This window comes from Haliotis rubra, unplaced genomic scaffold (genome assembly GCF_003918875.1).
Source record: "Haliotis rubra isolate DU_JTF1 unplaced genomic scaffold, ASM391887v1 Scf602, whole genome shotgun sequence".
NCBI classification, from domain to species: domain Eukaryota; kingdom Metazoa; phylum Mollusca; class Gastropoda; order Lepetellida; family Haliotidae; genus Haliotis; species Haliotis rubra.
This window is the reverse complement of record NW_025767305.1, coordinates 36,698-55,883: the sequence shown is the minus strand read 5'-3', so window position 1 is coordinate 55,883 and position 19,186 is coordinate 36,698. Positions and strand designations below refer to the sequence as shown.

At 37.9% G+C, this 19,186-nt stretch overlaps 1 protein-coding gene across 1 annotated transcript; it reads left to right on the top strand.

Moving 5' to 3' along the window:
* The first annotated feature begins 2,162 nt into the window (after positions 1–2,162).
* Positions 2,163–7,937, top strand: LOC124255529 (protein glass-like). Its single transcript, XM_046689465.1, has 2 exons — positions 2,163–2,353; positions 6,797–7,937. Exons 1-2 carry the CDS (start codon positions 2,163–2,165, stop codon positions 7,935–7,937), a joined length of 1,332 nt encoding a protein of 443 aa, XP_046545421.1.
* Positions 7,938–19,186: the final 11,249 nt, after the last annotated feature.

Below are 19,186 nucleotides of genomic sequence, written 5' to 3'. Positions count from 1 at the left end.
TCATTTTCAGAAATTATAGGGATACATCTATTTAAACCTTACCCACCAGATTGAAATCTGCGTAAGCAGAATGTAGCCCTTTGACATGTTTTAAATTACATATTCTCCTGAACACTTTTATTGACAATAGATAAGACAGATATTTGCAAACTGTCCCTCTGATATTGTTTGTGTACAATTACACATTCTCCAGAATACCTTTATTGACAATAAACACGACAATAAATATTATTATTAAGAAATATTGCGGTTCACACTTAGAACATGATTTACACGAAGCGGCCAGTGGTCCTGAAGACTTCGTAAAAACAGAATCAACTGAACCATTTACCGCAAATATTCACTTTGGAACGTACCCACCAAATATCCGATCTATAAGAGCAGTCGTCTTCCCTCTCACAATTGGTGAATACCTCCGCCAATATGAAATTGAATATAAATCTCCCTTGGGGTTAGACTGAATTCATTATTATTATTATTATCATTATTATTCTCAAAGGTGTTACATGTCAACATATGTGAAATACAGACCGGCTTTAAAAACACTACCGCGGTAATAGAATCGAGTCTTATCTAAAATTTCATCATAGTTGAATCACAACAAAGTTACTTAAACCCCTGTATAAGGAGCCACTACTGTGATTTCAACCCCTGATAGGATATGTTCGAGAGTTCAATCTGTGAATTGCTGGATTAACACAAATGAAAATGTGTTAACGAGCCAAAGACCCTTCAAGTGTAAGTTTCGGGATTTGTCAAAATAGCCCGACGATGTTGATATCTTGATCGTAGAATGATAAAGCATGCGGACGGGGTAGATTACCCTGTCTGACTCCCCCTACACGGGTACGGCCCGTGTACATCGACCCATGTTTCACTGCTACGTCCCCACCCCCTGCGCACCCGTGTATTTGATTCCTGTGAAAGGCCACCCCGAAGAGTAATAATCCTCTTGAATGTCTTCATTGGAGGTAACGGAGTGTCTGTCCACATGTTTACTTGTGTGGGGAACAACATCGCCCTTCACGCGCAACGCATGCGCGCACGTGCGGACGTCGTCACGAGCTCGTCAAAGTGTGTAATTTGTCTTGAGAAGCATAAGAAAGGTATCATCTACAAAAAGCTTGGTGCAGTGACAGCTCTGTGATGTTGAAAGCCATCGACTCATTTCGTGGGGCTGTAAATTCAGCACCGTATTCCATATATGGCTTCTCAGACGACACGTTGCCAAGATGGCTTGTGTTCAGTTTCAAAGTGATTTCCTCGCGTTTTCTTGGATTCGTCCCATCAACCAATCAGAAGTGTCGTTTGTGGCTTCTCCAATCTCATTAGCCAATAAGCTGGTAATGAAAGCCTCCAGAGAACCCACAAGCTTTCCTCGCCGTAGATTGAGGAGGCACAAATAAAAAGATGGCGAAACCTTAGATCTGCACATGCGCGCTATAACCCTGCGGCGGACGGCGATAGCTTTTAAATCACTGTCGTCTCAATTTTCGATGTGTACCAGGTATTGATGACTGGCCGTCTTATTTAAACACCTCACTCAATTAAAAGATGGACTCATTTGCAAGACGTTACTTTGGCCGGTCAACACATCAAACCAAGGTAAGTGCCTGGTGCCAAATATGTTCGTCAAGTTAGTATTTCTTTGCTAAATCTGGTATCAAAAATCGCCTTTACTTTTTACTGCTATACCCATCTAGCTTAAACCTCAAACCCAAAACGTATTAAACGTAAATATACTGACATTTGACAAATTACTGTACACGAAACTCGCAATACACGAGCCTGAATTTAGAAATACAGTAAAGTATGTTTCAAATGTTAATAAAATATTTTCCATTCTTTTTGAACACTTGTATGGTGATATCAGATATCATAAAGTATAATGATCGAAAAGGAACTAAATTCCCATACTTCATTTTGTGCAGCAATTCAAAGCCTTTTTACAAATTGTGCTTAGAATTCTACGAAACAATAACTGTTATAACAGAGAGTGTCAACACAGAGAGGATTAAACAAGTAAAGTCATGCATGTACTTTATACATGGGTTTTCTTGTAACAAGAAAAGTTATATGTGTACGTTCTACGTTGTCAGTAGAATTCAAATGATTTCATATGGATATGTTTTAAAAACTTGAATATTTCTTTCAGAATTTCAATGGAACCGGCATATGTGACCACCTCTAACTATACCGATGTTTGGCGATCTAGTCCGAGCAGGCACTCGGTATCCCCCGAGTCCCCCCGATCATTTACGGAGTTGAACATGAACACCTTGTCCATGCCATCGTTTGAGTTCGACCAGTTCCCAAATGTGTTTTCGTTTTCTCCCTGTCCACCTGGATACAAGTAGGTACACCTATCGATACATTATCGATACCTCATCAATACTTCATCGATGTCTCATCTGTACTTTGTCATTTTCAGAAATACACAATTTAAGACTATTATTGAATAACATTACATATTTGTGAATATTTTCAATGGAATAAAAAAAGTAATTGCAATGAAGTAGATCAGCTGTGTGAAGTTTGAATATTGTGAAAAAGATGTAAAGTTCATAAAACATTGTCGAATAATGAAATTGTTTTAGTTACAATATATTGTATCTCAAAATGATTTATAACATTTAAATATAGTGCTTTGAGGTTCTTAATACTTGACCAAAGCGCTTAACTGCAATGTGCAGATTACCATTTAATATCTTGCATTTGAATTATGTGTTTCCTGAATCATATGAAATATTTTCTATTATGAATCATATGGAACATTTCTGTGAATTTAAGCAGTGCTATTTGTTCGGTGTCGGAAATTCCGTGCCGTCCCCGTTTATTAGCGTGCTTTCTACAATAACGTGGATCTTTTTCAAATGTCATTTAAAATATACTACAATTAATAGGTATAAATAATATAGTTAATTTAGAGATTTCATTAGACTATTTATATAATTATAAGCGCTGTTTATAGAGCGTCATTGTAAACTTACGGCACCAATTTTAGAAAGGTAGGGCATTGCTGGCGACTTTCAATTTCAGGGTTACTTTAAAAACATGCTTTGATCCTATCAAATTATTATTCTACCTTATGTGTCGAGCATTTGGAGAATTTATACCCAGGAACCACACCGATCAGGGTTAACATGTTCTTCAGTAAAACAATTTTGGCTTACCAACCAGATTCTCAGAACCTATGTGGTTGTGTCCAAAAACGGAACAGTCATATATTTTGTAAAATGTACAAGTGAATTTACTAAATAAATTTTAAGATTGTCATGAGACCCAGGTACAGAGAGAAATATACAAAGGTCAAAATAAGAATACGCTAAAATAATAACAAAATTATCAGGATCTCAGCAGGCGGCAGTTCATTCGTACCTAGTGGTAAATCACAACATGATTCCTTAAATATTTAACACAGTCAAGATGTGTCATTCAGTGTAGTATATTTATGTTATTTCTTATTTGAAATAGAATCAATGTGTTTGCTGAAACGGAGGTGGTGAGATGAGTCAACAAACATTCGTCATCCAAGTTATTACTAAAAGTCACGAATGTTGGTGTATTTGTTACAAAGTGTAGAACGATCTTTCCCTATTTTTATCAAACAATATTACTATTTCAACATTCGCTCTTATGAAGCATATTTGAATACGTTCTTCGTTATGAATTATCAGATAACAAGAAACCTTTAGGCCTGTAGGAAGGATTTTTACGGACAGACAATTTCTTTATTGCAAGATATGCGACGTTTCGGTGTAGACGCTAACACCGTTATCACGTCATTATTTGGTTGATAATTTTAACGGTGTTAACATCACCGCAATTTCGCATCTATTGCAAAAGAGAAGTTGTTTATCCATAAAAATTGTACCAGCTTCTAAATGCTACTTAAAGAAGAAACCTTTTACTGAAATAGTTCATGACATGTATGTATTGTTTGCATTGTGAGCACAATTATATGCCATACGAGAAAATAGAGGACGGCATCCAACCATCCCTGCATGCTTGGCTGTAGACACGGCCTCGGAAGTGCTATTCTCAACGCAAACAATTCTCCGAGGATATGTTTTCAAAATATTGTCGGTATAAATTCAGATGTTTATTATAACATAGAGCAATACTTTGTGAATATCCGCTTTTGATATAAATCCATTTGAAGAAGGTTTTTTGTGAACTAGTCATATTTGCTTAATGTCGTTTCGTTTATCAAATATCAATTATTCGTGTGAATTATGTAGTCACGATTATTAATGTATATATTGTCTGTAACTTGTAACTCGCGTTCGTAAAATGTGTACTTTATTGCTCAGAAAACAAAAACAAGAAGAGTAAATATTGAATAATTGTTTACACTTGATATCTATCACGATATAGCTCTCGAATTATATGTGTTTAATATGTTGGATTTTCTACTTAAAACCCGAAAACGTTCATTACACATATGCAACAGCTACCTGTTATATGTATAAATACATTGTGAGGCAAGTACTATATAGCAATTTAATAGCAATGAATTAAGTCTGAAAATTCACATTGTTGGTTATGTCCATACAATTGTATTATAACTGGCGTGGTATTTGAACAATGTATTCTATGTGTCATTAAAATGCAGTAATTCCCTTTTCCTCACACTATCCAACAAAATTATCTTTTTTTATTGTATTGTCATCAAGTATATTTCAATTGTGTAGCGTTCGAATGCATGTTTAATGTGCTCTAACTATGTGCGTTCCACCACCCGGCAGAGCAACTAGAGCTAAGCGCCAACCACGACACTGTTTTATCTCAAGACATGTTGAACACATCTCTCAGAGTTCCGCTCTTAAATGCCGATTCCAAAATAGTAGCGGGAAGTTTGTTAATTTCAGAAGATATGTACGTCTACTGATATATCAAATCCCGTCTAGCAACGTTGTAAATTCACAGAAACAAACTATCCATCAATTATTGACAAGAATCTAGGGATATGTCGTTAGTGTCCCACTATTAAAATACTATTGTTTATTATATACGTACATAATACAACAGGTAGTATCGTAATACTTTGTTATCTTATATCATTGCATGATATTAATAATATCAATGTAATAATCATGAAGATATACATGTTCCGTACTGTTGGATGTTATTGCTGTTGCTTGCAAGGGGAGGGGGTGGGGGTGGGAGGTGATAATGTTTTCACACGTTATAATGATATTTTTATATTTGTCATAATCATAGACATTTAAATGTGTTATAAAGTTATACTTATCAATATATATCAAAATAATAATTATAGTTGTTAAATTAGACAGGAACAAAATGAACTAGTTGAATATTACATACAAAAGCAGAACGTACATTACATTAGATGAAAGTACAACATGAACAATATTACATGCTGGATGCACAATGTTACATTACACAGTTACAAGACGCACAATATTACAATAGACATAATTAAAAAAATGTGTGACGTTAGACAGGTACAAAATATTACATTTTGCTGATGTAAAATGGTCAGTCTTACATTATACAGTTGCAATTGCAAGATGCACTATATTACATCAGATGGATGCAAAATGCACCGTATTCAATGAGACAGATGCGTATTACATAGGACAGATGCAAGAGACACAATGTTACATTGGACAGATGCAAGAGACACAATGTTATATTAGGCAGATGCAAGAGACCCAATGTTACATTAGACAGATGCAAGAGACCTAATGTTACATTAGACAGATGCAAGAGACCCAATGTTACATTAGGCAGATGCAAGAGACCCAATGTTACATTAGGCAGATGCAAGAGACCCAATGTTACATTAGACAGATGCAAGAGACCCAATGTTACATTAGGCAGATGCAAGAGACCCAATGTTACATTAGGCAGATGCAAGAGACCCAATGTTACATTTGGCAGATGCAAGAGACCCAATGTTACATTAGACCGAATATGAAACAAAACATGTACAAGCTGCGCGCTAGCTCTACCCGCGACGGGAACTAAACATAACAATTAGTTCAAAGCTCTGATACTGTCTATTAGGCGGATTCTGTCATGTTTATACAATAAACGTGAGCGACTAACAGCAACAGGTAACAATAGCATTTGTGAAGAGAAGTACACCAGTAATCGTTGATTATGGTACGTCTTTTGTAGACGATGTTTACCAACATAGTGCTGTACTGTATTCTCAGCCAGTGTTTACGTAGGGACTCGACACTTCCCGCGAGTGATTTAAGTGGTTCTCTATTGTACGATGGATGTATGTAACAAGCACTTCATTCACAAATCACAATGTTTAGTCAAATTCTTTGAGTATCTTTTCCCTCCGGGTGAATACTTCCTGAACTGTGGAGCATTACCCGAGCTTACGATGGGAAAGGGTTCTAGCATGCTGGGTTTGTTGAGCGCTTGTGCCGTGCGAGTAGATTGTTGTCAACTTGGTGGCCTGGCATGTGAATTGCTTACTTAATGTATATTCTTCAAACACTGCCGTGTGTACCGGTGTATCATATAGCATGTTGTTGAGGTGTCACTTTGAGATTTAATGACTGTCGTCTGCTGCCGTTAATTCTCGTCTGCTAAAAATTGACCTCCCTCCTTGCACTCCCGCGTTGTTGCAGCTGAGCTGAGCACGCCTGATTAGGTCCGGCTCATTTCGGCCAATTTGCCTCGCCCTGGTCAGTCTCTGGCGTGTTGTATTCATACGGTACGGATTTCACACCTTACTGCGTACGAGTTTGAATAAACATACGTAAATTTTAATTCTAAATATCAAGTGTTTTGAACTTGGATTTGCTTTCAGAGACCTGACGGTGTTTAAGGAGAAAGCCCCCCATGACATTGCAGATGCCTTGCTGTCCCTAAAGCACGCGGTCGTCCACCCTCAGTTCAGTGGTCAGTTGTCGCCGCTCTCGCCACCGCCGCCCATGTCGCACCTCGGACACAGCCAGATGATGAACCCGGGACCCCTGACCCATCAGAACCATCAGGGTCTTGGCTACCCCGTGAGCCATCAGGGACCTGTGTTCCATAACTCCTACCCAGCACCACCTCCGTCTCAGTACGCAAGTCAGTACCCGGATCCCGGGCCCAGTACTTCCGGCCAGCCGACGCCTCAAGCCAACGTCCACTTCCCGTCGATGAGCGTTAACGTTTCAATGAGCATGAACGTCGGGATGCCTCCGGGTCTCGGTAACACCCAATACAGCCCGGTACCCCCTCAACAGTGGCCCCCACAGCCACAGAGTCCCACCCTGGGGCAGTACCACCCGGGTCACCCCCACCCTCAGAGTCTACAGCCTCAGTACGGGGGTTACAACGCCCAACCCTACCCCCCAGCTTACAGCTTCACGTCAGACTTCCGGCCCATGGCTGACGGGAGGGGCGGTATCTATTACAAGCATGCAGAATCCTTCAAAGACGCCACGAGGTTTTGCACTATGGGTCACCTGAAACGGTCTAAGTTCCTGCCAGACAAAACTCCCCCTCCACCCCCGGGGATGGATCCTAACTCGCTGAAGACCAACATGTGCAGGATCTGCGGCAAGACATATGCACGGCCTAGTACCCTGAAAACCCACCTGAGAACTCACTCGGGGGAAAAACCATACAAATGTACAACATGTAACAAGTCATTCTCTCAGGCTGCAAACCTAACAGCACACATCAGAACACACAGTGGCGAGAAACCATTCCGATGTCCCATCTGTGATCGACGCTTCTCACAGAGCTCGTCTGTGACCACCCACATGCGGACCCACTCTGGCGAACGTCCCTACCGGTGTCGCCTGTGTAAGAAGGCATTTTCGGACAGTTCCACCTTGACCAAACACCTCCGGATACACAGTGGGGAGAAACCCTATCAGTGCAAGTTATGCCTTCTGAGGTTTTCCCAGTCAGGAAATCTCAACCGACATATGCGTGTGCATACAAACACCGGATGAATTCTCAAAGAACAGCGTGTTTACATTACATGTAGGTGCATTGGGGTGAAACTTTCAGGCATGTCCTCTCAGTATACGGGACAAACCTTTTTCACTGAAACAGCAACTCTTATTTATACGCGCATTCAAACTGTAATTAAAGTAATGAACGCTATGTGCATTGTGCAAATAACGCATGTTATAGATGCATTGGTTTGACGATACCTGGATCATTCAGCGACTTGACAAAGAACAATCTCGATTGCAACTACTGTTTGTCAGTGAAGTGAAGTTTGACACTCGGTGAACCCTGTTAATCCGGACTGCACTGTTCGAATAAAATTCCCTGGATTAAACAAACTCCGACAACCATTGGCGTCAGCAACAACAGTGGTCGTCACTGTCGAAGAACAACTGCAAATAGTTTCAACTGTTTTGTTTCTTTGTCTTTTAAATTAAAACGGAAAACAGAAGTTTAAGATAAGGTGAGCTATTGAAGTAAAGTTGTTCTAGATGCCACTGTACTATCTGTCATGCTCACTCCCAGGTCGTGCTGAAAGATGAGGGACATAGTCTATATGACGGCAACGAATCCCCCTATCTGCTGATGTGATGCGCACAGACGTTGAACATGACGTAGCTGTTGGTGTGTGTAGAAATTGCTGACATGGAATTACAATCCTTCATTAACACGACGTGTGTTTAGTCTGTGTGTCGTATTTAGCGGACTGAAAACCAGTTAGAATTTGTTCACACCAAATACAACTTTCTTGGAATACCAGCCATAACACAGCTAAGGCCATGGACATGCATACATACGTTTGTATGTGTTGTTTCGAAAACCAGCAGTGTATCATGTTGTCGGTTTTATCTTGTAAATGACAGTCTAAAACAGACAGGGATGAAGATGTTTTAATGATGGACAACTCGAATGAGGACTTAATTTACATATCAATATTCACACATCACATGGACATTTAATTTGGACGTTCATTCTGTGCTGAGAGTGTCGGTGACGTTAATCCCGGTTTCAAGTTGTCAGTAGGCCTCTGTATTTAGATATGGTGGTTTCTTGTGATTATTTTGTTGTGTGAACAAGCTAACAAAAGTGCTACAATATTCCTTGTTAGCATATCTGGATATACACAGTAAGTAAACAATAACGTATTTGTGTATCTTTCAAGTGATATGCATTATGTATGTTAATAATGACGAGCATTATGAATGTTAACAATGACGTACATTATGTATGTTAACATTGACTTGCATTATGTATGTTAACAATTACGTGCATTTTGTATATTAACACTACCGCGCAGTGTCTATATTAAAACTGTATGTTAACACACAGAATGTTAAAAAGGACGTGCATTTTCTATTTTAACAAAGAAGTGCATTTTGTATATGAACAAAGAAATGCATTGTGTATGTTAACATTGACATGCATTATATATGTTAACAATGACGTGCATTGTGTATATTAACACTACCGCGCAGTGTCTATGTTAAAACTGTCTTTGTTAACACACATAATGTTAAAAAGGGCATGCATTTTGTATGTTAACATTGAAATGCATTGTCTATGTTAACACTGACGTGCAGAATGTATCTTAATACTAGTACTTCTGTGCACTGTCTATCTTAACACTGACGTACATTGTGCATGTTTACATTACCGTCGTTAAGTATATTAACACTACTGTGCGCTACGTATGTTAACAATATCGCGCATGTGGAAGTTTACAATGAGAAGTGCTGCATTATATTTACTATAGTCGCCATGTTTAGTTTGTATATGTCTATGCCATTTAATGCAAGCATTCAGATAGTCTGTGTTATTCACCGACAGAGCTCAAACTAGTTCGTCTCGAAAATGCATTATATGAATTTTATAGATATGAAATAAACACATTTGAATAAAGTTAGATTCACCAAATTATGTTGTGTTGTAGTAACATAACTAACAGAATGTTCGGAACGCAAGGGAGCCGTTTAAAAGAGATCAGCTGTTTGTTGTTTTAGGAAGGTTGTATGTGTTGGTAAACGGCATTCTTATACAAACAAACAAACAAACAAACAAACACAATTGCGCTGATACCTACATGTTCTTATTGCTTAATCCCTGTTGATGTATATAAGTCCGCTGTGTGCTGTATGGTACTTTACTCTTGCTTGACAACGGTATAAGAAGCTATACCGAAACCTCGCACCATATATAATAAAGAAGGTTGTTATTCATAAAGAATCATACTTTCTTAAAACACAATTTCATCAAGAAAATACTTTGACAGAATAATTTGGCGCATCTTCAAAAAAATGTTTAAAAAAATTACAAAATTGTTTAACCGTGACAATAAATATATTGTGTATGAGAAAATATCTGTTCCTCTGTAAAAAGACAACAATTGTGTGTTTTGAAACATTCCCACTCACATTTAATATATCCCCACATTAAAAGGAAATTATGAATATTTAGCAAAACTATTGCAAACCAACAAACTTAGTAATATGTACAGTTATTATAGCACCAAATCAGACGGTGACATACACAGTAGCAACACCAGAATTGAATAAGCACGTGCAGTTGAAATGGTCTAATACAAAGAAAACGTGTAACTGAAAATTGGATTTGACCAACATGTCACAGAAGTTACCACAACGCTGCTGTGCCGAAAACATTTCTTCTTCTTCTTCTTCTATTATATAAATCAAAATAAAATATCGAATGCTTCTATGAATGATGAAAGAATGAGTGGATGAAACATACAGTAAACTTTTCGAAAAGTGAGTGTTTAGCAGGCTAATACCAAATATGTCGTGTGTTTTTGTGGAAATATTTCTTCCTGATAAATGGTATTCGATATATCAATCGAGTTGCATAACATGGTATGCCAGAACCTCTTCCATGACGCTACTATTTTCAACCCAATACCGGCAAATACAAAATAAATGGAAAATGGCCCTTTCTTGTGAACTAATAAGTTCATCTACAGTCGTGACCTCGTGACAACATTAATGTTGACAATCCGATGATATAAATATTTTATTTGACAAGCAAAGACATATTTTATAACAATACAGATACCTGAAATATCAATCAATCAAGATCTATACGGGAAAAGGGAAAAAAGAAAGAATACATCCAATCATGTTCGATGAAGGCTCAAGCTGAAATAAAAAACAAATGGCTTTTCGAAGGTAGTATTTTATTTGACTTTTTTAAGTTCAAAAACATTTCGCTAAAGTTTGTGAATTTATAATTAAATCCAATAATCAAATTCATTTTGCCATGCAGTACATAAATACCCCAGGTCGTAATAAATTATGGAGTTTTAGCTTCGTCGTCGAAACGCACCCTCACTAATCAGGTTGTTATAGTTACAGGCTGGAGGACGGACGGACAGTCACAAAACTAAATTTCGGTCTCACCTAGTATACAAATATATTATATTATATGCGGTGTGTGTGGTATAAATGTACAAGTAATTTTGTAGAATTCTTAGAGGCAAATAATAGACAAAGTAAAACAAGGAATTCTATATTATAGACTAAAATATCGGCTTCATAGTTTTAACACGAATACACATCCATGGATAATATAAAGGGTGTCCTGCCAGTTGTGAGACACATTAATTAATGGTTCAGTGCACATAGGTGGTGCTTCCACATCCGTACAATGAAGGTGGGATCAGCCCAGTTGTTGAAGAGTACCCACAGGAGTCATTGATGAGTAGATTAATGAAATAGATTATCAGAGATTCTATTTACACAGAAGAAATAGTTCATGAAATATTTTATTTATTCAGAAGAATATGTAATTATGATAACACATTTTTATTGACTATTATGAAGTTTGAAAGTCATATATATAAATATAAATCAATCATGAGAAGGTTGTTGAGTTAATTTAAGTGTTTTCCTGCGAAAATTTGAAGCGTTGTGTCTTGATGATATAATCGTGGACGGATTCAACTATTTTCTGATTTACACAAGGAGTAAATTCTTTGTTCCCGTTCAAAATGATACTGCAGAAAACGTAAGGTAGTATTTACAACAAAATATCAAATGATTTCAAATATCATTTGTGACCATTTCTAAATTATAAAAGAAGCTAAATTGTCGAAGATGAACATTCAGATCTGTGAACATGGGATAATTAATTACATTTCGTTTTAATGCAGATGTCTGCGCACTTACAATGCGTTTAATTTGCAACGTCTGTATCGATCCGCTTCCACTTTGGAGAAATCTCGCACCAAAACGTATGGATAAGTTCATATTTTCGCGAACACCTGGTATCATCACTATTTTGACAGTGGTTCATAAACGCATGTTCATGATGTGGTCGGACTTGTACTATCTTCATTTCTTTTAGCAGCGATTAAGTAAAGATTTGGAAAGGGTCTTGTCGCTTTTATTTACATGAAGACCTTCGTCAATAGACATATTCTTAACTTTTCCTGTGCAATTTCCGACCCGTTTGTGTGTTCATTTTCTGAGTGCAATAAATGTGAAAAACATGGAGATAATTCTCCCGTGTGTATTTTGAAATATATTTTTTTTATGCTATGTTGTGTTTTTTTCGTTTTACGCAAAGCGTTTTTTCGTATTTTGTATTTCATGTCATAAAATGACAGTATTTTGTAACAAAATAGACCAAATTAATTACAAACATGAACAACAAAATCTTTCAAATTATTAAGAAGTTTCCACTAAAACCAGTCTTTCTTCGATTCCGACTAAGTCTTAATCGTGTGTTCTTGACACTATCTACGTCATGCATATCACCTAGCGTGTTGGCTTCACGGGAGCCATCATGTGTTTTGATTAAAATTCGTACCTATTTTATTTGTCAGTTTGGATGAAACAGCTGCGGGATGTGGTGTGAAGTGCTTAAGAATAAATAGACGACATATATTTCGCATGGCCACATGCTGAGAAGGCGCCTTGCACACTGGAGTACAAATGTCATAATTACATTACAGTTATCGGAACTGCCTTAAAAGACTGCATTACTAAAAGTTTTCTTGACATAGCAAGACGTAGACTTTCAACCGTTTGTTTGTTTTTTTACGCTGCACTCAGCACTATTCCAGCTACATAGTGGTACACATGGTGGTTTTAAGATAATCGAGTCTTGAAACCGACAAACCAGTGATCTCAACCGACATATGCGTGTGCATACAAACACCGGATGAATTCTCAAAGAACAGCGTGTTTACATAACATGTAGATGCATTTGGGTGAAACTTTCAGGCATGTCCTCTTAGTATACGGGACAAACCTTTTTCACTGAAACAGCAACTCTTATTTATACGCGCATTCAAACTGTAATTAAAGTAATGAACGCTATGTGCATTGTGCAAATGACGCATGTTATAGATGCATTGGTTTGACAATACCTGGATCATTCAGCGACTTGACAAAGAACAATCTCGATTGCAACTACTGTTTGTCAGGGAAGTGAAGTTTGACACTCGGTGAACCCTGTTAATCCGGACTGCACTGTTCGAATAAAATTCTCGAGTCTTGAAACAGACAAACCAGTGATTAACATAAGCATAAACATCGATCTATGCAACTGGGAAACGGTGACATGTGTCAACCTAGTCAATGAACCTACCACCCCAGCCTCGTTAGTCGCCTCTTACGACAAGCATGGGTTACTGAAGACTATTTTTAACCCGGACCTTCACGGGTAAATGGACAAGGTCTGGACTGAGTACAACAGCTCACTTGATGATCTGGCAGGCCCCGTGGAGTCGTTACGGCTCAGTGATCATTTGCTTGGCTGTGAGTTAAGAAGATGAATTGATGAACATAGAGACTTTTCCGGGTTTCATCTTCTTTTTATTGTTTGGTACAACGTTTCAGGGCTTGTTCTGGACCCATCATCAGGTAGACTGACTGACTGACTGAGATTGGTTTTACGCCGCTTTTAGCAATATTCCAGCAACATCACGGCGGGGGACACCAGAAATGGGCTTCACATATTGTACTCATGTGGGGATTCGAACCCGGGTCTTCGGCGTGACGAGCGAACGCTTTAACCACTAGGCTACCCCACCGCCCCTCATCAGGTAGAACTAAAGAACAGTAACTGTTACTGTAGAACAAGCCCTGAAACGTTGTACCAAACAATAAAAAGAAGATAAAGCCCAGAAAATTCTCTCTGTTCATCAAATAGCATTTTCTAAAATGCCAATCAAACATCTAAGATTAATTGGCCTACCATTTGGTAGGAAAACAAAACCTTGATATACTCCACATCACCATGTTCAAATTGAGTGAGTGTGTCGGATTTTACGAAACATAAACAAAAACAAGCAATGACAAGACTTTATGGATGATCAACCTGTTTATATACAAGATAAGATAAAGAGATAACAATAAACTGGTGTACCCCTCATTCCCCAATATGCTTGAAAACGGTATAAGAATCTATACCGAAACGTCGCCATTGTCACAATAAAGGAGTTGATTATCCATAAAGTCTTGTCATCCCTATACCACCAACTTCTAGAATGCCACTCAAACTAAAAAAACACGTAAACAAACAAAACATATTTATCCGCATCTTTAAAATATGGTCTTTGAAAAAAGTAGTTGTTGTGGCATGCTGTTAATACATTTACTGTATATATTGTGTATCAGAAATGATCAGTTTCACTTTCAAAAGAAAACAATTGTGTGTTTTCAATAATACTATCCCTGTCAATAATACTATCACGAATGTAAGTAAAAAACTATAAATATATACACATGTAAGAGTATTTACAAAACTAAACGTAACAAAAGAAGAAATAGTGTTTACAATGATAATTAATGTGTTCGAGACAATTGTAAATATATTTTCACATATGTTTTGTTAGAAAAAAATCACGACAATGTTTTTATTGTACCAAATCGGAATATGGTGATAGTTGAGGAATATATTTGTTTGTACGCAGGTGGGGCAGAACATTCTGACAATTTTCATGAACAACTTGTGTCATGTAGAACAGTACTGATGCTCTACGTCAGACAACAAACAAATACTTGTTTATGCAAACCTTATGAGCGACAAATGTTATCGTTGGGGCAGAGCATTCTGACAATTTTGTCATGTACAGTACTGAATATCAGGCAACCAAAACAAGACTCTTTTGTTGATTCACATTGTATGAGCGGCGTGACGTTCTCGGTGGGACAGGGCAAATTTTTTTTTAATTTTTAATTTTTTTATTTATTACTAATAACGGTGCATGATATTCTACATTTCATCAAGGTAATACAGATGACATAACACATGTTACAGTTGATGGATTATTGATGCCGTTATTAATAACTTGAGATGAAAATAAGAACATAAAAAAATATTAATAATAAAAAAAAAGAGGATGGGGAAAGAGAGAGGTCGGGGGAAAGTGAGAGGTAAGGGTGCAGAAAAGAGAAACTCACCATGCTAATCTAAAATTTAGTCGTCTTAAAAGAGACAACCATCTTGCTTTGAAGACAGAGTGGTGTTCCCCGAAAAAATATTTTCCAAATGGTAGTGTTTTTTTATGAGGTAGAAGAGTTGATCAAAATTTAAATTTGCGGAGGTATATCTTACTTTATGAATATATTCCTTGGTGATAATGAAAATATGATTAACTGATACAGGGACAGGACATTCTTACTAGCTTCAGGAACACCTGGTGTCATTACTGACTTTCAGGGATCTATTCATAGAGTTTTCATAACGTTTTACCCTTTGCGACACATGGAATCTGTTTTGGCCGACACCCGATAATTGTTATTCTCTCGTGTCGACGTTTTATGTGCGATGTTATAAATAAAACAACAACTCTGTCATTTGCATTTTAGGAACAGTTGCATGGGGAAAAAAATGTACCTAATCCTCTTCAGTTTTATGTCTCCACGTGCCTGTAGCGCCTAACAGACAGTATCGTTGGCCTTGTGGCGCGGTCCAAACCTGTCTCTGATGATTCTACAACAAAAATCCCCAAGGCTCTGTGACACATATCGATCACTAAGACGACCGTCCTTCCAACACTTTTGTGGAATTTGGTCTTAAAACTGTGAAATCAAAACGCCAACAAGTACACCATAACGGAAAAATAGAACATATATATATACTGGACAAAATAAGTTAGGGAAATTGGTATTTTTATGATTTATATTTTATCAGTGTGTCAATGAATAAATAGATCATTATTCATAATTTCAAAATTTACATATATCCCTAACTATTTTTGTCATGTATATTCCGATTCAGTCAATTATATTTCTCTTTAATAAGTATCAGCTTGTTTAATAGATTTCGATGTCTACTCTCGTTTCTCGCTTACACAGTACAGATAATTATATTATTTACCTTCAGTCTGTAAGATCAAACACGTTTTCTCCAACAATTACGAATTTGTCAAAACAATCCAATAGCAAATGTCCCAAAACAGACAATGCATTATTTTCTATCAAATCGATACATGCCACATTTTATGATCATCCATTTCTACGAGTCATGATCTAAGATGTAGGGGTAACATGCATCCACCTGGAAGGTGAATTTGACGATTTATATCCGGAAACCTAACCTTCCGGAGGATACCTGCGCGGAACGAAATGCACTCTACAGAAAATGAGGTGAGGTGAGGTGAGGTGAGGTGAGGTGAGGTGAGGTGAGGTGAGGTGAGGTGAGGTGAATTGGGTTTAACGTCGTGCTTGAGAATATTTCGCTCATATGACGACGTGCATGCTTGTGTATGTGTAGGTGCGGCTGCTTGTACTAGCCCAGACTTAAGCTGGTTTTATAGTGCTAGCCCACTGAGATACCATGCCGCAGTGAAGCATGAATACCCCACTCAGACACATTATACTGACTCCGAGCCGACCAGTCCTTGTTGTACCCATTACTGCTGAGCGCCAGGCAGGGACCAACAAGTACCATATTTTAACGCCCTTGGTATGACGCGTTCGGGGATCGAACCCGCGATCTTCCGCTCTCCGGGCGGACGCTCTAACCACTACACCACGGAGGCGGTCACAGAAAATGAGCCATTTCGCACCGTTGAAAATAGAAATTCACCCTGGGGGTCAGAAAACAAACCGTGTGAAATGAATCATTTTCTGTAGCGTACATATCGTTCCTAGTAAACATCATACGGAAGGTGAGGTTTCCGGAAATTTGGTGTCTGGATAAGCGGGGTTGCACTTTTCATATGGAAATCTGTATTTGAAATGAATAAACTTATTTCAATTTCAATTTTCAACAGTGCCAAATACACACTATTGTGTTCCACTTACCAGACAGCGACCTTGCGTGACGAAGCTTCTTTCGCAATTCATCACTTTGTACCCTACATCAAAATGAATGAATGAATGAATATTGCTTTACACCGCAACAACAATCTTCCAGCTATTGGCGGCGAGACCTGCTAATATCAATGACTGATTGAAAGCCAATCGATATCAAAGACTGTAAAAAATATCAGTCATATATCACAAGTAATGTAAAAAACTGACAATTTGGCTAAAGTTATATCTTGTCATAAAGCTCAATATCTTTTAAAAATATAGAATCCTGTGGCAATGAACTTGTGTAAAAAGTTGAAACAATAAAATGTTTGTCTTGTTAATGTAGTATCCACACAATCTAAAAGTACATGTGTCATGGTAAACTGACTTTGATACGGAATACAGGTTGAAGCATCATCGCCCTTTAATGGATGCATCAAAAGGAAATGGCATTGTCTGTTGCTATACCACGAATACGTGAAATACTCTAATTTGATAAGACAATCAATAAAATTAGACACTATCAATTTGGATTGAAAATGCGTGTGATTTCATAACCGTTTCATTGCGCACGTATACAACACTACCCCACTACTTCCGCTTGACCACCAACATGGCTGATATCAACACATGGAAATGCTTATAAAACATTTATTAAAACTTCAAAAATACAATTACAATTACATGTACATGTATATGAATTTTCCCCCTCATATTACCTTCTATTATAAAATTATTCAAACTTAATTACAATGTACAGCCCCAAACATAAACAAACAATTTGAAAGCCTTGCAAAAATAAATCCATATTGTACAAAACGTTAGTAACGCGTTCGGTTTCAAATGAAATTTAGAGACTAGCAATTCGGTCCTACATTCATCTAATTTCCAAACACAGTACGTTTATCTCCTAATTATACATACCAGTTATAAAAGGTATGCATTGTATATGTGGACTTATGTTTGTAATGTATAATTCATTTATATCTACAAAAACGTTATTATGGAGAAACTGAAAAGAAATAATTGCTCTGACAAAGTATACATATTAGGGGCGAATCAAGGATTTTGGAGAAGTGGGAGTGCACATAAATCATGAAGTCCAAGGTTTAGGGGGGGGGGGAGTTCCTCAGGGAAAGGTTTGATCGGGGGAAGAGGGGTGGGTGGGTGATTCCCTGCAACTCTCCCCCCTTTTTTCACCCGAAAAAAACTTTCATTGCATAATGAACATCTCTTGTTGGTTTTGTTCACATGTAATCTTGTCCTTACGTTATGGCATTATAGGTTGTGCTCCTTAGAAAGCAGACATTAATTGGATATTTACACGTCAAGGAAATTTTTTTGGTGGAAATTGCAGCATCCTGATATTTCTGAGACTCCATATTTCCATAACTGCTACCAGTGCTCTACACGCCACTGGCACCAAGCTCAGTCTCACGACGCTCTCAGGGACCCGCCTCATCGATTAAGGAATCAGAAAATCAAAATGGACGCCCTGTCGTCTGCTCAGGCCTGCCGCACGCGCTAGCCGGGGGCCGTGCTATCACAAACAAGGGTCGGGTGTCAAGCTTGACAGGGAGCATGGCAGGGGGCCAGGCAAGCATCCAGCCCACCTGAAAACATGTGTAATTTTAGACCCGTCAACAAATTACAAGCCAATTGTGGCTTGGACAAGGAAGCAAAATATTTATCTGTTGTCGGACTACATGATCCGCCCAATTAATGGCAGGTAACTCCTGCACCGGTATTAGGACAATGCAAATATGTGATTTGATGGAAACCTGAAACATCTCAACAAAAGGTTTGTTTCAGGTTAACGTGTTGATAGGGATCTATCGCAGGTATTCGGCTGAAGCTGCCCGAGACTCGCCCGCGGTACGTACCACGATAGCCGAATATTAAACATTGGGACGACATAGCTCGTGTTTCAGCGATAGAAGTTTGATGTTTTCTCTCAGAAAACAACACTGTTTAGAAATTGAATAAGTGAT

Excerpts from the sequence above, each read along its gene's own strand:
- LOC124255529 (XM_046689465.1), top strand. The coding sequence starts at position 2,163 with ATGGAACCGGCATATGTGACCACCTCTAACTATACCGATGTTTGGCGA. Across the intron at positions 2,354-6,796 it reads CCCTGTCCACCTGGATACAA|AGACCTGACGGTGTTTAAGG; the intron begins GTAGGTACACCT and ends ATTTGCTTTCAG.